A 22,252-nucleotide genomic window follows, 5' to 3' on the forward strand; every position below is an offset into this window, starting at 1 on the left:
ACTGTGTCTAGAAAGAGCGGAGGAAAGGTAAGTGGATAAGCTCTGACTCCTCCCAATGGTAGCCGAATCTCACACAGTACTCTGCTAAAACCAGAAGCCTGGATGAGGAAAAAGGGGCTGGCCAGACCCTCTCTGCCTCTCCCTGTTAAATTCAAGCACTGAACATACACTGAAGGCCAACCCAAGCTCTTTAGCCAGGCAGAAGTTCAGAGGGAGACCTGGCTGGGCCAGGGGGGCCCTGGATGGAGGCAGAGGGGCCCAGTGATGCTCTGACAGAGACTGTGGCCAAGGTGAACCATCAGTAAAAATGGGGGCAGGGACCCTTTTATTAATTATGCCTTAATAACAGTTACATCAGTAACAATTAAGCCTGATTTACTTTTCTTTTTGCTCTGTCCTAGCAGTTACCTGAGGGCGCAGGGATTCTCATGTTTCCCTGGTATGCCAAGCATGCAGGCACACACAGAACCCTCCTCCAGCAAGTTCAGTTTCATCACTTCAGTGGAGAAGGTGGGACCCCCATTGGGGTGGAGTCGGAGGTAAGCTCCACTGAAGTGGGCCTGGCAGTGGGCACCCTGTGCCCACACTGTGTTTGCTCTGGAACGGACTGCCACCCTCATAATCCTCAGACACTCAAAATGCTAAAAAAAAACCATCTAAATCCCAGCCACAACAACACATATACATTATAGCCGTTCCCCTTTGACTCACATTAAACAAACCTATTTTACAAAAATAATGCCCTTTAAATCATTGACCTGCCAGAGCACTGAAGCAGTGAGCCAATTCAATGTTATGTATCAATTGTAGCATTCACAGGAAATGTGATCCTACAGAACTGTATGCCATCACACGGCTGTGTAAGACGTGGCGGCCCGCGCAGCTGGCAGCACCTGTGAGATTTGTCATCTGGAAAGCCCAGGCAATAAAGAAATCATTCCAGCTCCAGCCCCATTCCCTGTAGGTGGCCCCTGAAACCTACCCATGGCAGCTCCTTCCTCACTTTCCGGCTGCCTCCCTCCGCATAGATCCAGCCAGCTGTGCCTTCCTGGGAAAAGTGGGAGAAGGAAGCCAGGCACTCCCTTTTTGAAGCTGGGAGGGAAGGCCCGTCAGGACAAGCCTGCCACACACGAAAGGGAGGGACAAGCCCAGACTAGGCAAACAGGCGAGGCGGGTTCCTGAGAGCCCAGGAAGGAGCAGGGAGGGCTCCAGGCTGCTACCGGGCAGGTAGGCCAGGCCAGGGGGTTTGCTTGCCCCAAATAGATGAGCAGAGCCTACCTGTGATGGGGAGGGGGGTAAGCATTGACGTGCAGGCCTGAAGTGTGGGTGGTTGCACCTGAGCGGGGGAAGCGGCCTTACTTAGGTACACCATCTTTCCCAGCCTCAGGGTAAAATGGATGTATGAAAACTGGCATCTCTGCCATTGTAACTTACTATTTATATAGAGCCACTCCTTGGCAAGATACCCTAACTAAAAGGACAAACCCCGGACTTGAGCAGCTTACACTCTAAATGTCACTGAGAGGAGAGGAAAGGTCTGACAGGGAAGCATTAAATGGCTGTATCAATATTGTTGTACAGTATGGCTCAGTACCTTCAGAGCATTTGCTGTATCTAAAAATAAAAAGAGGCCCTGGAGCTCTGTTTCAACTTGAAGTCACACTGTTTGACCTGGCAGCTGTTCAGCAGCTGGGTGTGGTTACTCAATAGGCCCTCTGTGCATGGTCAGAGTTCTTTCTTCTGTACCGATTTCCAGCAGTGCAAAAACACCACATTTTTATTCGCTGTTGTTATCTTTCACAAGGAACCTGGGTGTTTCACTTCCTGCTGGAGACAAATCTAGAGAACTTCCAGCTTTTTCTTTTTTTTATTTAAAGGGGGGAATCTGCTGCTGTGTGTTTCGATATCCCATTATCCCCTGGTGTAACCTGAATCCTGCACAGAACAGATGAAAAGGTGGTCTTTGAAAGCGCTGCTGCTTTTGCCCACACACCATTTGAAGAGCCAGTGCAGATGGTCTGGTTTTAGTGACAAACCAGCAGCTGCCTGCCCCCCCCCCCATGCTCTGGTTAACCACCAGCCTGATTACAGGTCAACTGAAAGTTTGCTCCCTATTTCTTATATTTATTCACTTGGTCCTTGAATGCTTCTGGTCCAGGTGTGGCTTAATTAGCAGATGGGTTATTGAGATATCACAAACTAGTAGCTGGCAAGTGTTTTTTACTTCGCTGGATTTTCCCTGGAAATGTAAAGAGAGGTTAGCCAGATCATGAGGGGAAGATACAGGATTTTGATGTTGATTATGTCATGTGGGCACTACAAAAAAAAACTTGCTTGTTTGAGGATTCACCATCAAACACCGATCTGGAAGCATCCCTCACAGAGATCTTGGGGGTTTTCTTAGGCTACTTTTGCTTTGTGAATCTCCTCCTGACAGTTTAGTAAACTTTAGCAGCTGATTGGTCTGAAGTCTGGAAGATATTGCTGTGCTGAAGACCAATTTCAGCCCTGCACACACTCACAAGCGGCACAGCAGCCCTCAGGAACAGCCACTCAGGCATCGGCAAAAAAAAGAAAAAAAAGGAGGAACACATCACACAAAAAAGGACAAGAGAGGACCTTTTCTGGTGTCAAATTTGCATATGCTAACTTATATGCATAGATACATATTTAGAAACAATTGCTATAAGTTAAATAGAAATACAGTCTATTCCACTGCTGTTCCACCATAGTTCCACCTAGTGCTCAGTTTGCTGCCCAGGTGCTGCTCACTGTGAGATGTGCACAACCTCAAGGCCCCTGTGCTCCTCTCTGGTTATTTTTTTAAATCTTGAAACTAGACAGCCCTTCAAATAGAGGATGTGTTCATGAAGAGGACTGCCTCTGTACAGTAATGAATTCCCACCCTGCCTCAGGTTGCTTCCCACACAAGGAGTCCCAGACGCTTAACTTCTCAATTTACACATTTCCTCTGGAAAATAGCGTATTTTTTGCTCTATAAGACTCACTTTTTCCCTCCTAAAAAGTAAGGGGAAGTGTGTGTGCGTCTTATGGAGCGAATGCAGGCTGCACAGCTATCCCAGAAGCCAGAACAGCAAGAGGGATTGCTGCTTTCACTGCGTAGCGATCCCTCTTGCTGTTCTGGCTTCTGAGATTCAGAATATATTTTTTCTTGTTTTCCTCCTCCAAAAACTAGGTGCGTCTTGTGGTCTGGTGCGTCTTATAGAGCGAAAAATACGGTATGCTTAGAGTCCATACCTACACACAGAGATGGTGGTAAAGCTGGGATGAAAAACACCCCTTACATAGTATGATTATTGGTTCCTTTGCAGTTCTGGCATAGATGCTTTGAAGAACTCAAAATACTGGAAGGCCAAGATCTTTTGAATACCTGCAATTGGGGGAAAATCCTCTTTCAGTTAGCAGAAAGTGACAGTTAATTCTGTTTATGCCTGGTGTCCCTGCCTCACTTGAGCCCCTCTTTGCATCAACAACTGGCTGGAGTATCTATGGGACACGAAAAAGTCATAAAAAGCTCCCAGGGCACACCCACACAGAAACTCAGCCTGCTTTTATTGCTCAGACCCCAAACAGTGTCCATAGAAGTTGGGTGACGGCACTGCAGATGACCAAGACTGGAATAGTTCACATCCTGCCTGAAACATAATGGACAGGAGGAATTTGTCCAGGCCTGTCACTCCCCAAGCACTTGGGTGACAGATTGGGTTACTGAACTTGTCTTGGGACGGCAGATAATGACACACACTTGGCCCGAGGATGCAAGAAAATAACAGTAAGATGTCATTTCCTCAATGCATTCAGTTCCCTCTCTGTTTGTGGCTGTTGAATTGTCTTGATGCCTTCCCCCTGCTCCCAACAAATGTGTCTTGATTGACACTGGAATGCTTTATTCAAATAGTCCAATAACTCAGCATAATTAAGATGCAACAACTCTGATAATGTCTTTCCAATTGGCACCTGAATCTAACTTCTTACAAGAACCCTGTCTGAAGCGTACCAGTTAATAAAATCTAGTGTCCAGCCCCAAGGCAGCCAAGCACAATTATAGGCATTCAAAATTAAGTTGTAGTCCAAAACACCTGGAGGACATCAGGTTGAGGAAAGCTGTTCTAGATCACAAATCAAGCTAATGGGGCAATGGAGGTTTCACAGAACCAAACCTAACAATAGGTGGTCGACTGGGTAGCGAATGATAACTGGAAAGCCTTTCCTAGCATTGCATCATCACAACAGGGCTGTCTCCTAAGGGAGACCTGCCTTGCACATTCATTGTTAGCTTTTAGGCACCAGGTGAATTGTGTCTTGTTCACTTGGGCTATCCTAACCCAGCTTGATGTCCTCCAGATGTCTTGGACTACAACACCTATCATCCCAGTCCGTATGGCCAGCAGATGTGGATGGTGGAAGTTGCAGTCCAGCAACATCTGGAGGACTACAGGACAGCCACATTTGATTTATTGAGTATAGCTGCCTCTTTCCTTTTTAACATTGACATATACCCCTAAAGTCATGTTAAGTAGTGGTGTTGATGAGGGGGGGGGGCCTGAAGGGGAAAGAGAAAAAGGCTGTTGACTTAAACATACCTGCACAGTGAGTTAAACAGTTGACTTAAACATACCTGCACCTTAGGCCTTTCTCTGGTGGTCTCTCTAATAGACCTTCAGAGAGTAGCAAAAAGGGAGGCCTTTTCAATGCTGGCTTCCTGTCTGTGGAATGCTCTCTCCAGTCAGTCCTGCCTGAAGCCATCATTAACAGCTTTTCAGCACCAAGTTAAGAGGTACCTCTTCTCCCAGACTTCTGAGGCATTATGATAATAATTGCTGTTTCTCTCTGTGTGTTTGGATATTGTTAATTTGTTGTTGGTGGCTGCTTTTTAATTGTGTAACTCACATAGAGAGATTTTGTATTAGGTGACAAATCAAATAAACCAAGAACAACATCTCTACACCTGGTGAGTTTTAAGATTGAGTAGGGGAGGAGCCAGTGGCATTCACTTCTAGGTGTTTTCCGGTTTCATTCTGCACCACAGCCTCCTGGGAAGACGCATCCCCCTCATTTAGGCCATTATGAACTTGCTCTTTCTAGACTCAGAGGCTGGAGTGAAACGTGAAACTAGCAAGCACCTGAAAACACCTCGTTTGAATGTTTGCTGGCTCCTAACACATTAATTCTTAAAATACCAACACACACACCTGCTTCCCTTTATACATCAAGGCTTATAAAGAGTTCCAGGGAACTCAAAAGCTTGCATATCTTTTATTCCATTTGGATTGACCTAACAAAGGTATTGCCCCAGTACAGACTTAGATCTATTTTATCTCTTTGGCGCCGTGGAACCTAAATGCACAGTAAGTTAGTTGACATGAATGCAACTCTGTATGTGAACATTTGCCTCCCCACCCCCGCAGCCAACCACCCACAAATTAGGCTTTTTTATTGAGATGATGTCATCCCAACTTTGCCTGACCCCACACAAGCAGAAGTACCTGTTTGTTCTCTGGCAATTTACAGTGCCATAAAATAAGCACCTAACATTTAATGGGCAACCAGCTGACCCATTAGTGCAACACATTTGATGGAAACCAGGCTGCAGAGGATTCTTTTGCTCAAGGTAGGTAACTTCTAGCTTCCTGGCCAGGGGATTTATGGAAGGACAGTCCCAAAGAAAGTTTCCTTTAGAGACAGATGAGGGAATAGGTTTTGCTCCAGTTTCCTAGACCTGGGAGAGTCCCACCCAGAAAACTCAACCCTTAGAACAGGCTTCCTCAACCTCGGCCCTCCAGATGTTTTGAGACTACAATTCCCAGCATCCCTGACCACTGGTCCTGCTAGCTAGGGATCATGGGAGTAGTAGGCCAAAAACATCTGGAGGGCCAAGGTTGAGGAAGCCTGCCTTAGAACAATGCTTCCACACCCTTCTTACATCTAAGCAGTCCTTTTGCGCCTCAAATCATAAGACTTTGTAAAAAAACTGAGCCACCTTGAGAGTAATACCTTTATAAAGGTAAAGGGACCCCTGACCATTAGGTCCAGTCGTGCCCGACTCTGGGGTTGCGGCGCTCATCTCGCTTTATTGGCCGAGGGAGCCAGCGTACAGCTTCCGGGTCATGTGGCCAGCATGACTTAAGCCACTTCTGGCAAACCAGAGCAGCGCACGGAAACACCATTTACCTTCCTGCCGGGGCAGTACCTATTTATCTACTTGCACTCTGACATGCTTTTGAACTGCCAGGTTGGCAGGAGCAGGGACTGAGCAACGGGAGCTCACCCCATCGTGGGGATTCGAACCGCCGACTTTCTGATCAGCAAGTCCTAGGCTCTGTGGTTTAACCCACAGCGCCACCCGTGTCCCAATACCTTTATAGCAGGACCTAAATGTCAAAGCCAAGAACAAGCATTACTGGTTCTTGGAAGTCCTTTTCGGGTTGGATGTTAAAGGGGAAAGGGAGATGTTTGGTATGTTGTACCCCAAAGTCTGAATTAAAAGTCTCAAGATAGGCTACCAGAGGTGTTGTACAGGAATAATGGATCAGTCTTGCTTGGTACAAGATCCCCACAGGACTAATGCCACGAAGCAGCAAGGAAAGTTGCTCCCCCATTTTAATGATCTAATTATGCCTGAACAGTTCCTCCTGCATTCCATCTTAAAGACGCTTACACACTGAAGGTTTTAGGGACTTTTACATCATGTTGAACTCCTGCCCGCACTTTGCTGTGCACTTTACTCCAAGCTGCTGGAGAATTCTACACTAAAGCTTGCTCACAACCCCGTGATAATTTGACTGACTGTAATTAAAGTGTTACTGCATCGTGGTTTCTGGACCCCACCCCACCTGAGACACACAAAGGACCAACTAGCTACCTATTTAGTCTGGTGTAAAGTTTTGGAGAACTCAAAATAATAAACGATATTGCCCCAAAATGGATTTTTGATTAGAACATGACTCAAATGCTCTGGCATCTGAGGCTGGTTTTCTGTAGAATTGCTGTCAAGCACAATTCAAGGTACTAGTTCTAATCTCAAATACATCTTTCACCTTTGCCACGCTCAGTAATATTGGTTGACCAAAATCATCCACCATTGGGGTGGCTTGCAAAAAGGTGTTCTAGCAGCTCTTTGTAGGGTCTGCAGCCATCATTCACCAGATCCAGAAAAGCCCAATGCTAATCATTTTCTACCAGGGTCAGATGGGCTGAGTCAAGAATACCATTCTAGTGTTGTTTTTGAAAAAACCACCCTGCTGCCTTAAAGCCACTAAAGCATGTCATTTTGAACTTTGGACTGCTCCTACTTTGAATTTTTAAAGGTGGGACAGAGTAAACCCAAATCTCAACTGATTGGTTGCCATCCAAGGTCCAGCCTGGGAATGGTGCCATTTAAGAAATTTCAAGACCCAGAGACCCATAAAGCACAACTCGCAGGCTGGTGGTGTTTTTAGTCACTTCATGTGTTGGGAACACAGTAGACAGACCCTGTAACATGTGAAGGGGGTAGAAATCTTCTCTTCACCATGCAGAGAAAATCAGGGGACCAGCTGTGTTTCTGTAGAATTGCTGTTTCCACTTCTTAAATGTGTTAAGCTGCCCTCAACATGACACAATCCAGAGCCTCTGTGGTGCAGAAGACTTGTTTGGACAGAAATGTTCATAACCCCTGTTTGTTGTGCAGCAACCTAGGGGGTCCAGGGTAAGCCCCCGCTCAGAGGAGAGAGAGGAAGAATGAATGGAAGTGCAATGAAGTATCTAAAAGATCTGAGCCAGAAGACTCCTTGGCAGTACCTGCCCTTGCCCAGCAGGCGCCACAGTGCCCAAGCACAGGAGCTCTGAGAACTGCCAGCACATTTTTATATTCACTTCTAATTATGGCCTCAGGCAACAGGGCAGGTTGGCTGGTGTTTTAATTAAAAACTTGGAAGGGGGGAAAAGCATAGCTGCTGGAAAGAACAGGGCTCGCCAATATTCCCCACCGTTTCCCGAAGGGTTTAAACTTTGCACCTACCTAATACGCCACTCAAGTCTTTTGAACAGCTCTCTCTTAAGTGCACCCTCCTCCCAAACAAAAGGCTTTTTTCTTAATTTGCATAATTTATAGACCAGGTCATTCAGGGTTTTTGTGTGTGCAGAGGTGTGTCTCACAGAAAGGAAATATTCCACAAAGCAAGAAAACTCCCAAGTACGCACATGGACCCATCCTTAAAATTTGCCTTATGTGAGCTGATGGGCTGACAAAAGATCAAAGCCAATTACAGTATCTAGAAAAGCCTACAGGCACTTTTGTTTATGCACTGCCTGGTCACGTTGCCGTGGCTTCTACAATGGAATCTGTAGAACCCAAATGCAGCCTCCAGTTCTAATACTTTGCTCCCCCACTTTCTCTCTTTTCTATAGGAGACTTCAAAACAACCCCCTCCCCGGGATTCCAGGGGTATGTGAGATGGAAGAAAGTGCTTCATAAGGCCACATCAGCTAGGCATTTTGGGTGAGAAAAGGATGGAGGCACTTCCACTCATTTGGGAATCTTGGGCAACCAGGTAGGGAGAGGACTATAGATGTACAGCGTTCTGTGAATGCACACACTTCTTTGCAATGTTAAACATATGGCTACTGGGATCAAGAGTGGCAAGTTGAGCATTTTTCTGCTACCCTTAAGGAGCTTTGAACTCTTTTTTCTTTCTTTTGCCCAACACTATCATGTTGGCCCTGTTTGATGTAAGGTTTTGTTGCAACCATATTTTGGGGGGTGGGATGGAGGCTCAATAAAAGCAGCAATAAAAAAGGTCTGCATGGTACATTTCAATGTAATTTTATTTGAACAAGGAGTCAAAACAAAAGCTTGCAGGCTTTGCTAAGCAAGAACTGCACCAGTCCCACAAAATGGAGCTCTATTTATAGCACAGAGAGGAAAAGGGGAACAAAGAGAAGCACTGCAAAGTCTCATTTCCAGGGGGACAGATTTCTCAATAGGGCAACTACAGTCTCTGTAGCTGGCTTGGGAGAGTGAGCACATCACCTGCCCAACATGTTTCGAGTGCTGCGGATTTAAAGCTGAAGAGAATCACAAAACCAACTGTCAGCAACTTACCCATGGCCATCACAGAAGTGAGTCAAAATTGCTTTATAAAAAGATTAATAAAAATACTGGAAAAAATCCTCATTTCTCATGCTATATGTCTGGTTTTCTTTTTTAAAACCTAGTATATTCACAAGTTTCTTAGAAAACTATGTGACCCCAAAAATAGTGTTCAGATTCACAATTGGAGGCAAAGAGGGTATGCAAGAAATCTAGAGTGACCGGACCAAGATGCTGCTACCATTAGCCAAGAGCAGTTTTGCATTTTGGTGGTTGTGGTGGGGAGAGCTTGGGTCCTTCCCCCTCAACTGTGCCATGCTACACTTTAGAACGTCAGCACAAAAAGGGAAAAAACAATAGGCGATTCTTTAAAGAGAAACGACTCCAAATTCAAGCAGAGGGAAAGTTCCTTTAAATTAAGAACACCACAGTTTGGTCCCAACAGTTTCTAGTCAGATGTTTATTCACATGCATTTTTCTTCTATATATAAGAACCACAAACGCCTTTCTGAAGTTAACCATTTTAAGGGGTGTTGTTTTTATATGTGTATATATATGCAAACGCTTAAAATAAAGGATTTCTAAAAAAGAATATCCACAAACAGGAAGAGAGGGGGAAAACAAAGAGCAGGGAATTAATTTCCCACATGTATCATCACATTAAAAAGAGCGAGCGCGCAAAAACTGATTGCCAATAGTATTGGGCAGAACTCACTCCACTGTCCTCCATGAGATCACTGAAAAATTAAAAAAGAGAAAATAAAAGAACATTCAACTAGTCAATAAGGATCAATTACTGTCCAGACTGACAGAGTCCCCCCTCCAACAGCTGTTGCTGCTTCAGGGTCTCAGGACCCTCTTTCCACTTGTCGAGACTGCTACTCTGCCACCGACTGAAGGGCCTCTTTGTCCTCTCTGTTCTCAGCCCCGCTCTCATCATCCTCAATCTCTCCCTCCTCACCACTAAACTTGTCATGGGCCCATTTGGGACTGGTGCTCGATTTTCGGTACAGGAAACGGCCCCTCCCTCTGGGGAAGATGCCCCTTCCCCGGCCTCTGTTCACCCATTTCTCACCCCCTTCGCCCTCACGGTCATCATGCTGCAAAGGGAAAAGAAGAAGAAGAAAAAGAAAAAGGTATTTGTCAGTCAACAAATGCAGAGCTCCTCAACAGCCCATCAGAAGGCCCCACCTCTGTCCACTCCCTCTCCTTTCCCCAGTGGCCGCTGCTACATTTCCCACACAGACAGGGGAGGATAAACACCCTGGAATATGCCCCCCCCCGCCTCTGCATTTTGCGAATAAGCCCTCCAGCAATGCTGCATGGCTGAGGAGACAATGACAGCAAGACCAACTTGGGGCCTGTCACCTGGTGGAAGGGATAACTTCTGTGCAGGCAGCTCACAGCCACATGCCCATCTCACCCCCAGGGCACATACCAAGTAGTACTTCTTGCTCTTGGGGGTGTACTCGGGGTCCCACTCCTCCTCCCTGCTCCGCTTCTGGAAGTCGGTGCTGCCGCTGCCGCCACTGCTGTTGTTGTTGTTGCTGTTGCCAGAGAAGGTCCCTCTTCCCCAGCCACGACCCCTGGCCCGGAACTGTTGCTGTCATCAGGAGCAGAGGAAGAAAGAGAACGTCAAAAAGAGAGCAACAGAAAGGAAGGGGATCTGGCTGGGCCTGGGATGGCCTGTCATGATTTCTGGAGCACTACACACACAGACCTGATTGTTTATCTCTTAGCAACAGATAGAATGGAAATTGCCCATCACTAGAAATACTCATCACACTTCTGTATTCAAGGTGTAGGCTACTGTCTTTCCAGAAAAAACCTGTCCCAATAGCACTATTTTGAGGGCCAAGTAAACATGACAAATCCGTAGGCACTTGGGATCCCTTTTTGCATTACATAGCTGGGCAGAGAGGTGCAATAATACTCCCATTTACTAAAACAAACCCAACCCTTTTGGCTCAACCTATTAGCTAGGCCCCTTCTTGGTTAAATTGTCCTTCAGATTCTGACTGATTTTTGGGTCTGGATGTGAGCCTCTGAGTGTGGCTCCTTACACTTCCTTGAGCAACTGATGTGCACTATAATGTTATGGTTTTGTTGCTTTTGGTATATCATATCATATTGTTAAAAAAAAAAGTTTGCCCTTTCACCACAAATAGGAAACTTCTTCTGAAAAAGACCCTGAAGTTGTACTCGGTAAATATGTGGAAGAGGTGAGACAAATTTTATAAGCAAGAACGACTCCCTTACACTGGGTAGCTGCCAACACCTAACACTGAACCCCTTTCAAAAGCTGGAGGTGCCTGTCCACACTCCAGCTCTGCCACAATTCAAAACTATTTTGACTTATCACCCTGGAACAAGGGCCCAGAGCACACACCCTCCAAAAGGACAACTTACAAAGGTTCCTCGGGCTCTGCCCCTATCAGTTGGGCCCGTAAATTCCTTGGTCCCAAGGCGGGATTTGTCAAAGCCAGGGGCAGCCTCCTCTCGCTCTTCAGTCTCCTCGGGGTACTCCTCTGCTTTGTAGGAGCGGGAAGACTGTGATGACGAGGAGCTTGACCTAGATCGCTCCCGCACACGCCGGTGCTTCCTAAGTCAAGGCAAAGAGAGAGATATATGAATGTCAGGGGAGGGCACATCTCTACTGCCTCAATGTCAGTCATTCCTCCACCTCTCCCTGCAACTTCACCACATGATATATACCAGGCATGTCCAACCAAAGGTAGCCTGAGATCTACCATCCAATACCAAAAACTGGCAGTGATCCACCACACTCTCCCATTGTCGTTCTTCAACTTAAACATATTATACCAGCCTGGGCTTATGATAAAAATAGTAACAAATGATAGTCCCTTCCATAAAACCTGAAAAGTTCATCATAAATCAATATTTTTTTTAAAATACATAATTTGTATACTTGTAATAACATAAGAAAATAACATTGAGGACAGGGTTCTACATAATCAGAACATGATGCATGGATTGTTGTTCACAAGAGCTTGTCTTTAAAGTACCCCCGACTCTTGCTGTTTTTCAAATGAGTCAGGGGCACATGTCAGCCACAGTGATTTCCCCCATAGTTTGAAACATAAATTGGGTAAACTCAATTGCAGAGTTGACAGCCTTCAAGCACCACCTTAAGAACTGGATGGAACCTGTAGAAGCCCTTTCCCCTGGATCCAACCTACCCTTTCCTTTCGAGTAAACCTAAACCAGACCTTTCTCTCTTTGAGGAGCCAGTGCACAGGGCTGCACATACATACACACACACCACACCCCTCCCCGCGTGAGTGGGATGGCAGCAGCCAGGAAGGGCCCCCACTCCCTTGTGTGTTTACTCAGGAGAGAGCTCGTCAGCGGGGAGGGAGGACAAGGCAGTCCTCTCCTCAAGGGCTGGATCCTGGAATGTCCAGCACCATCTCTCTCTCTCTCGACCCAAGCCAGCCCTTTCTCTTGAGGAGCCAGTGCACAGGGCTTCTCTCTCTTGCCCAGCCTCTACATCTGCGTACACCTCCGCCCGCTTGCTTCTCCTTCTCCTCCTTCTGAGAGAGAGGGAGAGGGAGAGGGAGAGGGAGAGGGAGAGGGAGAGGGAGAGAGGGAGAGAGGGAGAGAGGAGAGAGAGAGAGAGAGAGAGAGAGAGAGAGAGAGAGAGAGAGAGAGAAGCCCGGCACGCTGGCTCCTCAGAGAAAGGGCTGTTTCTGGAAAGAGAGAGAAATATACAGAGATCGACAAGAAACAATCACATGATCTACAAGTCGATCCTGATCAACCTGTTGGACAATGCTTCTATATACAAATAGGAGAGTACCATACTCCCTACCCTCTCCTAGACCAAAGGCAGGGATTTCCCTGCCTCCGCAACCACCCTGCTTGTAACCTGCTGTCTCCAGTGACTGAAGAGAATCATTAATTTGGGTCTCTGTGTTAGGAGATTCCAGACCAAAAATGAAAGCAAGCATACAGTCTCCCCTCCTTTATCTAGAGTGGCTTCTTGTTCTCTAGGGCTCCAGTGCAATTCAGCAACAGAGGTGCACATCACACACGCTGTTATTAAGCTTGGGCAGCATAGTGCCTCATTCAGCCCAAAGTGGCCCAAACACACAGCTATTTGCTGCAAAAATGGAAGTTTCAGAAATGCAGACAGGAAAGCATTGAGCAATGCCAGCATGCCCCATCCAATGATCCAGAGAGCTCTCCTCTCTCTTACACCCACCCCTCTTAGCTTGAAAAAGTGAAGTTGCGTTTGACGTCTAGGGGGAAAGGCTAAGCTAACAATCACAAATGTACATTTATAACTTTAAAAAATGAATTAATGGTACTTAAATATTTTTATAAACAAATAAATAAGTGTAAAAGACATTGACTTGAAATGCACTTAGACTAGCCTGCCTGTGTCCTTTCAATAAGTAACCCTACAAACTGTGTTCTGGGAAAATGTAGGGTTGGTTCCTTGGAGGCTTATTAGCAACTGCTCAATGAGAAGATCAGTGATGACGGACAAGCATCCCTTTTGGAACAGCTTGCCTACTTACTGCAGACCTTATGGTACAGTGTACAGCCCACAGGCAATGCACATGAGGGGGGTGGCTGGACCCAACAGCTGAGGCCTAACAAGCCTGGATGTAAAAACAGCACTTTTCACATCCCCAGAAGCCTGTGCTATGTAACAGGACAGCCCCACACTGACACCTGCTGCATCCTAGGAAGTATCAACTAGCCCAGTGAGGGGAAGGACCTCAGGCTCAGGGGCTGAAGGGGAAACTCCAGGGTTCTCTATCTGGCCCTTGGGACTTTTACAAGGCCACACCCCATACTGGTTCTGCTCTGCACCTTCCTTCAGTGTTTGTGCCTGGTTGGGATGTCTCCTTGAACTGTGGTAGCACCTTGAACTGTGGTAGCACCTCTTACTTGCTTGGATGCAAGGCTGGATAACTGCACGTGTGACTGTAGAAACCTCTGGAACGTATCCTACTGAGCATCCACTGCCCCACCCACACTGGCATGCACCTCCTGGGGAGGTTCCTCTTGAGGAAATGCAGCCCTTGGGCTGAAAATGTTTCCCTGCTAGCTTCTTCCATGTGGGGTTTCATTATGTCAGCTCACTATCACTCTTCTGTGTGGCATCTAAAATAAAAAGGGAAGGAAAGAAGGAAGAAGTGGAGAATGTTCTCCTCCTACATACTTCTTTTTGGACCCTTTATGAGACCTCTCAGTTTTCTCCGTTGATCTCTCCCGTGAATGACTTGAGGGTCTGGAGTCCACCGATTCCCTCGACTTGCCTCGCTTATCTTTCTCCTTATGTTTTTTACGCCGTTCAATGTCAAGGCGCAGGTCAACTGGGTCCTCTTTGTATTTGCTTTCGGCCTGCAAAGAGAAAAACAGGGGAAAGACTTGACACCTGAGCCTTAAGCAATTCCTTCACAACTACGTCCCTTTTCCCCTTGCTCAGGACTGAAAAATACTCAAGCAAGGGAAGTTATGCTGGTGCTAATACACAGACTGAATGACTTCACAAGATCCACGCAAAAGATTTCAATCTTTCTGCATCCACTTCTCTCTATGCCAAACGTAAGTAATTATTAATCAAATCAAGGGAGCAAAACTGGGTGCCAAAGCCAAGACCCTTTGATGTCCAAAGGAAAAAGAACAGGCTCAAGGGGCAATGATCTATATATGCCAAAGCTAAGAACTGTGTTCTCCTCTTCTGACAGACTCTTGTGCTCTACAGGGAATTGACTGAACAACAGAATTCCTTCCCTGTGCCTGGAAAGGGACGCCCCCTCCTCTCACTGCAGGAGACATTGGCTGCAGTTATGGAAAGTGAAGGGGAAATGTGCAGACTGTCTAAGCTCCAGTATCATAATAGAGCCAATTCTCTACATTCCAGAGAACCAATGAAGGAGTTATTTGGGGAGGCAGGCTTCCTGAGTGTGCTCCCCCCTCCAAACACCACTGGCTGTTGAGAAATCCATAATGAGCCTTGAAGGGGCTGCTGCATAGTTTGCTCTCAATCAGCATAACCTCTCAAATTCAGAGTTGTGCACTGTAAGCACAAAAACGAGGCATCGTGTTTCTCACACTTACGATGGCAGAAAAAAGATTTGAACATACACCTGCTGCTGAAGACTCAGCAACCAAATGGAGCCAAGCTTGGCCTGGCTTCTAGGGGACAAGAGTTAGAACTTAGGTGTTCTGCACTGCTGTGCTCACTGCACACTCCCACCCCCTGCAAAACAGAACTCCCTGCTTCTACCATTCAGCTACAATCCAGTCTCCGCACACCCTTCCCTGTCTCCATTGCCGAGAAGCTCCTGAATTTTGGGGGAACTTGAACTTTGACAGCAGAACACGTTGTGCAAGATAAATGTATCTATATTACTTATTCTGAGCAATACTTATAAACAGCAAACATTTATTCAGCATCAACAGTGTGCTTGGAGCTGTAGTTGGAAAAGTTAAGATATCCTTGGAGATCACTTTACGGAATGAGATTCCCATGAACAAAACACAAAAAAGACACAGGTATGTCTCATCCCACTATTTCATCATCCCTGTCCTTATTTAGGATACTTTAAGTGGCACATCTGGGAAGAAATGGCTAAGAACAGGAGAAGGTGGTGAGAAGATTAAATTCTACAGGCAAACGAAAATCTTCAGTCAACAGCAGTAGGATCAAAGTCATTTCTGAATTGTTACAGGTCTCTTTGATTTTTATTGAAACAGTCAATCAGTGGAGCTTCTTGTTTCAACTTGGTAACTTTCAGTCCAGCACAAGTCTTTGGAATAACTAGGGCAGGGAAAAGTGGGAGCATCAGTTTCGCCTTAACTCAAAAAGAATAGGTAGCGGCTCTCTATTAAGTACTTTACTTACACAAGCTTCTAGCCTACTTTTTGATTAAAATAAAGAAGTTGGCATGGCTGAATGTGGGAGCTGTATTTGTTCTTTTGCCTTCCATAAGTGAAGGAGAACTCTCTTTTCAACTCATAAAACAAAGCCGATCTGTCTTTGCCAGAATGGAAACTCGTTTCATCATCAAATGTCATTCATCAGCCGAACCTAGATCAGTTGTTGTAGCCATTTGTGTAGTTCCATTTCATAAAGAGGTCGTCTCAGGAGCTCCTGACTGTTTGTAAACCTGAAGTATGTGTCTATTCACATACACAAGCATGTTCACTGTCGGATGGTGTGGTAGAGAGAGATCAAATCCAGCAGTCGAGTATCTTTCAAACGCGACAAGTGTTTGGAGAAACTGAGAACACAGGTATGACATGAAAGCAAACCCTTCAACAGCATTGCTAAAAACCATTAAGACAAACGTGTATGAAAGTGAACAGACAATGCTTCAACTCAAGATGGTCATTTTTCCCTTTAAACTTAGGAGCATATAATTGTTTCGCTGCCTGTAACAGTTTTAAAGACCCCCAAGAGAGTGTTTTTAATTCTGAGCAGCATTTTAAAATAAACTAGCGGCAGTCAACAGAAAACACATTAGCAGAAAAAATATCTGTGTGCTTGGTTCAGATATGGATTTGATTTACTTTCCTCTCTTCCTGACATGCACGTCTTTTTGAAAACATGGTTGGAAATATCACGGGTAATACAAGTGATTTAATCATACTTACAAGCAGCAAAATATCACAAAAAGTCTTCCATCATCAAGGTCACTTGTTTCCAAAATTCCATTTTTTTTGTCTCAAGCTCAACCTCAATTGACTTTGGGGTCATTTACCATATTTCTAACCACTTCACAAAGGTTGTTGATACATTTTTTTTAATAAAAATTAACCCTTTGTAGTTCATTTTTAGAATTATGCCCATCCTTGAAAGAAAAACACAAACTTAAGTAGAGAGCAAGTTAAACAAAAATATCACTTTTTTATTATAAAAAACAAGTTCATGCCCGAAGTGCACACATTTTGTTTCACTACAGATCAAAGCAACAGGTCACCTTGTAGCTGGATTCTTTGGAACTTTTGATTTCCTCTTGCGAGAATCCATGTTTTCTAAAGGAACTGGGAGAAATGTCTATCCTCCTAAAAAAGAAAAAAAGAGAGCATGCATGATTAAGAAAAGGTCAAGGAATGCCCCCCCCTCCCTTCTGCATTCAGGGAATGTATAAATTAGGCCTTAGTTCTATAGTGTAAGGAATGGCACATGACAGACATAAAACTTCAGGGCTGAATTGACTTGTGGATAGAACATTCAATCTCCTGTTCCATCACGAGACTCCCTAGTGGCCTTGGGCAAGTTGATGCTGGTAAGCCTCAGCTACGACAGAGACTTGTTCAAAGATAAACAATACAGGACCTTAAGGCACCTTAAAGAGTTATGGATACAACGAAGAGTTGTTTATCTCTTTCTTGCTCTGAAAGCCATACTTATTCGTGCAGACTCTGATAGCAACAGTGATGGCTGGTGTCCCTTGGGACCAGGAGGGCAGAAGGCAGGGAGACAAAACAGTAGGTAGAGCCAGAGCCAATGACAGGGAGAGACAATTTATTCCAACTTTGTCCTCATCCACCTCCCTACTGTGTTCTGCAAGGGGCAACACAGCGACTTAGGAGGATGATGCTGACAGGCAGGGCAACCCCCTGGACTAGCTGTAAATGAGAGGAAGACAGGCAGGTTAGAGCTGGCTGAGAGCAGACTGAGGTTGGTTAGCCAGTGCTCTATTCACTCTAATGAATGAACCTCCGATGGATAAAAGGTTCAGAATTCAGTCTCCACTCTCAGCTTCCTTTTTGAAAAGGAAGCTTCTAGCCATCAGAAAGTATGGCTGAATTATGTGGGCATCACCTGCTGAAGGCCAGAAAAACGGCTGCTTCAGAGTTTCAGTTGTAAGGATTGGGTCTCCAACATCCTTGCCTCACCATGAGGAGCAAATTATTGATTTCCGTACTTTATTCTTGTTGTGGATTCCATATGCTTGAATCAGAGTCCCTTTTTCTCTCCTGGATAGGCACCCAAGACAGTGGCAGGGCAAGGCAGAGTTTGCCTTGGATGAGAAGCACTTGCTTATGATAAGCAAGCAAATGCCTAGTAGCTAAATGCAAGCCTTTATGCTGCTTAATGGCTATGATTCAAAAAGTCTCTTAAATCGGGATTTTATAAGTACATGTCAAAACTCTACACTTGGCAGATAGTAGTCTGATTTGTCTAGTAGACTGCCTGCTTTTGTGCTGGTGAGCTATGCCAAAGCCTACTCATTTGAGGACTCTTTGTGGTAAGGGTGCACATTTTCTCCCAAAACCATGCCTTTATTACATGCAAAGGAGGACTCACCTGTGGATTTCAGGGCTTTTGTTCTTAGCAGACTCTTGCTCCGCTCGTTTTAGGTATTTTGTAAAGCGCTCATTCAATGTCATTCCCGAAGACCCAAAATGATGCTCTGTTGATATGCAGTGAGGAAATATCACATCATTAACATTGCATCTATACTTTAGGACAATATAAAAGTGGCTTCTGCAGGAGGGTCTGAAACAGATTCAGGAAGCAAACAACATAAAGGTGAAGGCAGGAGAAAAGAGGGAAGGAGATGGATCCATCTGTCTGCAGGTTAAGCAGTGCAGACTTTTAAAAGAAATTGCTTTTATTCATATAAGAATAATTAAAACACCAGATAAGTCTCAAGTGTAAGATCCAATACAAGGCTGACATCATATGAAGATCAGCAAAGCACTACAAGCTTGATCAGATTGTTAACATCATACTTTCCTTTATCTTTTTGTACAGGAAAAACTACAGTGACAGTCTTACTGCAACCATAGTGTCAACTGATCTTGATTTCCAAATCTGATCTTACTGCAACCATAGTGTCAACTGATCTTGATTTCCAAATCTGAAGACTGGCTGGAGAGGGACCATATTCATGATAGTCCAACTTGTGAAAGTAATAATGTTTTGCCAAATATCATGAAAGGAGTCAGATTTTTCTTTTCTCTTCCACATGTGGATTAGATGGGTTATTTTTTCTGCTATTGCAATCTTCCACAATTTTTTATACCATAGTCCAATGTTCAAAGTCGAGACACAGTCTTTTTATTGTCATCTTCCCTGGCTGGGTATCCATCTAATTTTTTCAGAGGGAGGGGAAGTATCATGTGGGCTACGAGTCTATGGAATATCAAAAGGGTACCTTAGTATTTATCCCCATCTCAAATATCCATCCTGCTCTTAGATATTCAGGTAAAGCAGACTGCTTGGGAGAAGAGATGGACACTAAATGGAAAGGAATGCACACACCACATGCTGTCCTTTTTGCTGAGAAACTCCATACTGTTAATTAAGCTCAACTTCTCCAATAGAGAACTTGTATGGGAAGAATGTCTATTTTTTCCACATACACTGATACCGTTGGTGCCACTTGAAGTTTCCAATCACATATTTTCAAGCACAGCTGAAGCATTGTACATAAAAACCCAAAGAAAGAACTTGGGCATTCAGTTGTGAACTCTTGCTTTAAAACTTTTCTTTCCCTTATGAGTAGAGCTGTAGATAAAACTTTTACCATGCCCCTATCGGTAGTGTAACCAGGGGAAAGAGAAAATGAAGGGGGCTGCCAATTAGCCACTTAGCCCACATAAACCAGAACAGCTCAGAAGGACCAAAATGAAAATAAAACAAAGAGGTGAAATGGAGACAAGAATTTTTAAAATAGATTTCTCACTCTTCCCAACTGGAAAACCTTACAACTGCAAGATGAAGCACTAATCAAGAGTGAATAAGCTTCATCAGGGGGCAGGGGGAGGGAAGAGTGCTCCAGCGAAACAAGCAGGATTGCATAGTGTCTTCTCTTTCCTTCTATGGATCTACAGCAAGAGGACAGCTCCAGGAGTAACTGTATTTTCCTTAAGCAACACTTTGGCAAGTGTTTTATATTTTTTATAAATATTTTATATTTTTAGAATTTGTTCCGTGATCTGCATTTCACTGTTTGTTCAGTATTTTATTGGCAGTTGTAACCCACTCTGGGATCATTCTGTACGATAAAGGGTGGGATGGAAATGTTTTAAAGCAATAAATAAACTAACACCAGTCTCAAATGCAACTCACCTTTCACATGGTGAACAATGGTCACAATATGCTGAGCAAAGAGCTCCGAGGGACTCCGCTGAGACTGGGCGGACTGGATGTGATGGAAAATGGAGCGAAACTCCTGCTCCTTTTTGTTGCTGTGCACCAGATCACGACACAGTTTGCGCTCCTGTGCCAAAATCCCGCTTGGGCTGGTGGGGAAACACACAAAGATATGCTCATAAATTGTTATGATCTCCAAAAGAAACTACTTCCAGAGAGGTGGTTTTGTTTGTCTGGCATAGTGAACAAAACAAGAAGGTACAGTGGAACCTTGGTTGTCAAACGCTTCGGAAGTCAAACATGTCGGCTTTCAAATGCCGAAACCTGGAAGTGAATGCTTCCATTTTCAAACACGCCTCAGAAGTTGAACGGCTTCTGGGGCTCATTTCTCCATTTTTTCAATGGATTTTGCCAGCTGCCCATTGTGTCTCGGTTGTCGAACGTTTCAGATGCCAAATGGTCTTCCAGAACAGATTACATTCAACAACTGAGGTTCCACTATATCGTGACAGCTAAGCAACTAAGAAAGAAGGTGGTGGCCCAAGGAACTCTTGAGGTGAAGCAGATTATGTACACCTTGGTCTGGATGGACAGAGTTCAGTCCACAGAAGCTCCTATCAGCAAAAAAATTGTTAGTCTCTACAATGCCACAAGACACTTGCCTTTGTATAAAAGTCAAGTAAATCAATAGCAACAGCCAACAGTATGAGGAATAAAATACACCATTGTCTAGCTATGCAAGCTTATTAGCTGTGTTTCACTTCAATGATTGTCAAGCATCTTTTCCTTTTTTGCAGCGCACCAACTCTCTGGATTATGGGGGACAAGATTGTGTGAATTCATTTGTGGGAGGCCGGTGAACAGACAGTTGGCCTGGGAGCAACATGTTCAATTCAAAGACTTGTCACTGAAGGCACTTCATGATCAGTTTAGGAGCAATGTTTTACTCAAGAGCAGATGCACTGAAAACACTAGACATAATTTAGGGCTATTAATTTCAAATGGGTCTACTCGGAGTACAACTAAGTTGGATACAACTCTCTATTCCAAGGTTTTATTTGCATGTTCACATATGTTCCTCTGTCCATCTCTGCATTATTTCTCTACAGGCATTGGAACTACCATGGCTATCAGCAGGAGTGATGATGTGCACCATGAAGTTGTGCCCAACAAAGTGTCCTTTCGGATGTCTTTTGCTCATGCTTCAAAAGTGTATTTAGGGCTTGGGAAGGTGGTGGGCTGTTTTCTGCTGTAGATTGGCTCGCCTGCTCCAGGTGACCCTTGGACTTTATTAATTTATTAATTAGGGCAAGGGTTGGTAACATGGTGTCCACACATGCCAGTGTGCTAATCCGTACCTCCTATGGTACCCATGAAAGCTCTCAGCAAATATCCTTTGAAAAAACCACAATAAACAAGAGACTGTTAGCTGTTCTTGCTCAAGTTTGTGTTTCACAGGCTCAGTCTCTTCTGCACGGAGCACATGTCTTTAAATATGGCCACATTTCAATGGATGTCAGGACCGGACATCCACCCTCCCATCTGCTCAGAAGGGAGGTGCAGAGTGGCTGGGTACAAATAATAAAATTAGTAGTAGTAGTAGTAGTAGTAGTAGTAGTAGTAGTAGTAGTAGTAGTAGTTATATGGCTTGTTCTACCTGAAAGCTAGGGTGGTATTCAACTAAGTTTGACTCAAAGCAGACCCACTGAAATGCATGGACGTAACTTACTGTTCTGGTCTATTCTGAGTAAAATGCAGCTGAATATCACCCCTTGACTAGCACCCCATTTTTGCAAGCTTTTTGTGATCTGCTCTTCTTTTTGGTCCTTTACAGAGACATATGCTCTGGTTCTCCCCGTCACTCCACTGCCAAAATAAAATTGGGATTAGGCAATAGCTGCATTTGCATAATGATAAAACTGGTGTTTCTGGCATATTGTGGTTTATTGTGAATAAGCAGTGTGCTGGTACATGCTGCCAATGCCTCCCGCTTTGCTTCTCTGTTAGCTTGAGAAGGAGAAACAAACCATGAAGCTTTGGCTTCCTGTTACATCTGAACCCAGGATTGTGGT

At 44.7% G+C, this 22,252-nt stretch overlaps 2 protein-coding genes across 7 annotated transcripts in view; both read right to left on the bottom strand.

Annotated features, from left to right (window-relative positions):
- Window positions 1-1,843, bottom strand: part of LOC128418880 (SH3 domain-containing kinase-binding protein 1-like) — a 25,584-nt gene extending 23,741 nt beyond the window's left edge. The window contains exon 1 of one of the 2 annotated variants that reach the window (XM_053399008.1): window positions 983-1,843. In XM_053399008.1, the coding sequence (XP_053254983.1) occupies window positions 983-986 (4 nt within the window). In that variant the 5' untranslated portion in view covers window positions 987-1,843. The remainder of the gene's footprint in view (window positions 1-982) is intronic. The other variant, XM_053399007.1, reaches the window with a different exon arrangement.
- Window positions 1,844-8,807: 6,964 nt separating this feature from the next.
- THRAP3 (thyroid hormone receptor associated protein 3) overlaps window positions 8,808-22,252 on the bottom strand; it is a 40,293-nt gene continuing 26,848 nt past the window's right edge. For 4 of the 5 annotated variants that reach the window (XM_053399002.1, XM_053399005.1, XM_053399004.1 and 1 more), the window contains 7 exons: window positions 20,157-20,329; window positions 18,387-18,492; window positions 17,053-17,137; window positions 14,286-14,467; window positions 11,501-11,693; window positions 10,530-10,694; window positions 8,808-10,191 (listed from right to left, as the gene is read on the bottom strand). In XM_053399002.1, coding sequence (XP_053254977.1) covers window positions 9,970-10,191; window positions 10,530-10,694; window positions 11,501-11,693; window positions 14,286-14,467; window positions 17,053-17,137; window positions 18,387-18,492; window positions 20,157-20,329 — 1,126 coding nt within the window. In that variant the 3' untranslated portion in view covers window positions 8,808-9,969. The remainder of the gene's footprint in view (window positions 10,192-10,529; window positions 10,695-11,500; window positions 11,694-14,285; window positions 14,468-17,052; window positions 17,138-18,386; window positions 18,493-20,156; window positions 20,330-22,252) is intronic. The other variant, XM_053399006.1, reaches the window with a different exon arrangement.

Source organism: Podarcis raffonei, chromosome 8, assembly GCF_027172205.1.
Source record: "Podarcis raffonei isolate rPodRaf1 chromosome 8, rPodRaf1.pri, whole genome shotgun sequence".
NCBI classification, from domain to species: domain Eukaryota; kingdom Metazoa; phylum Chordata; class Lepidosauria; order Squamata; family Lacertidae; genus Podarcis; species Podarcis raffonei.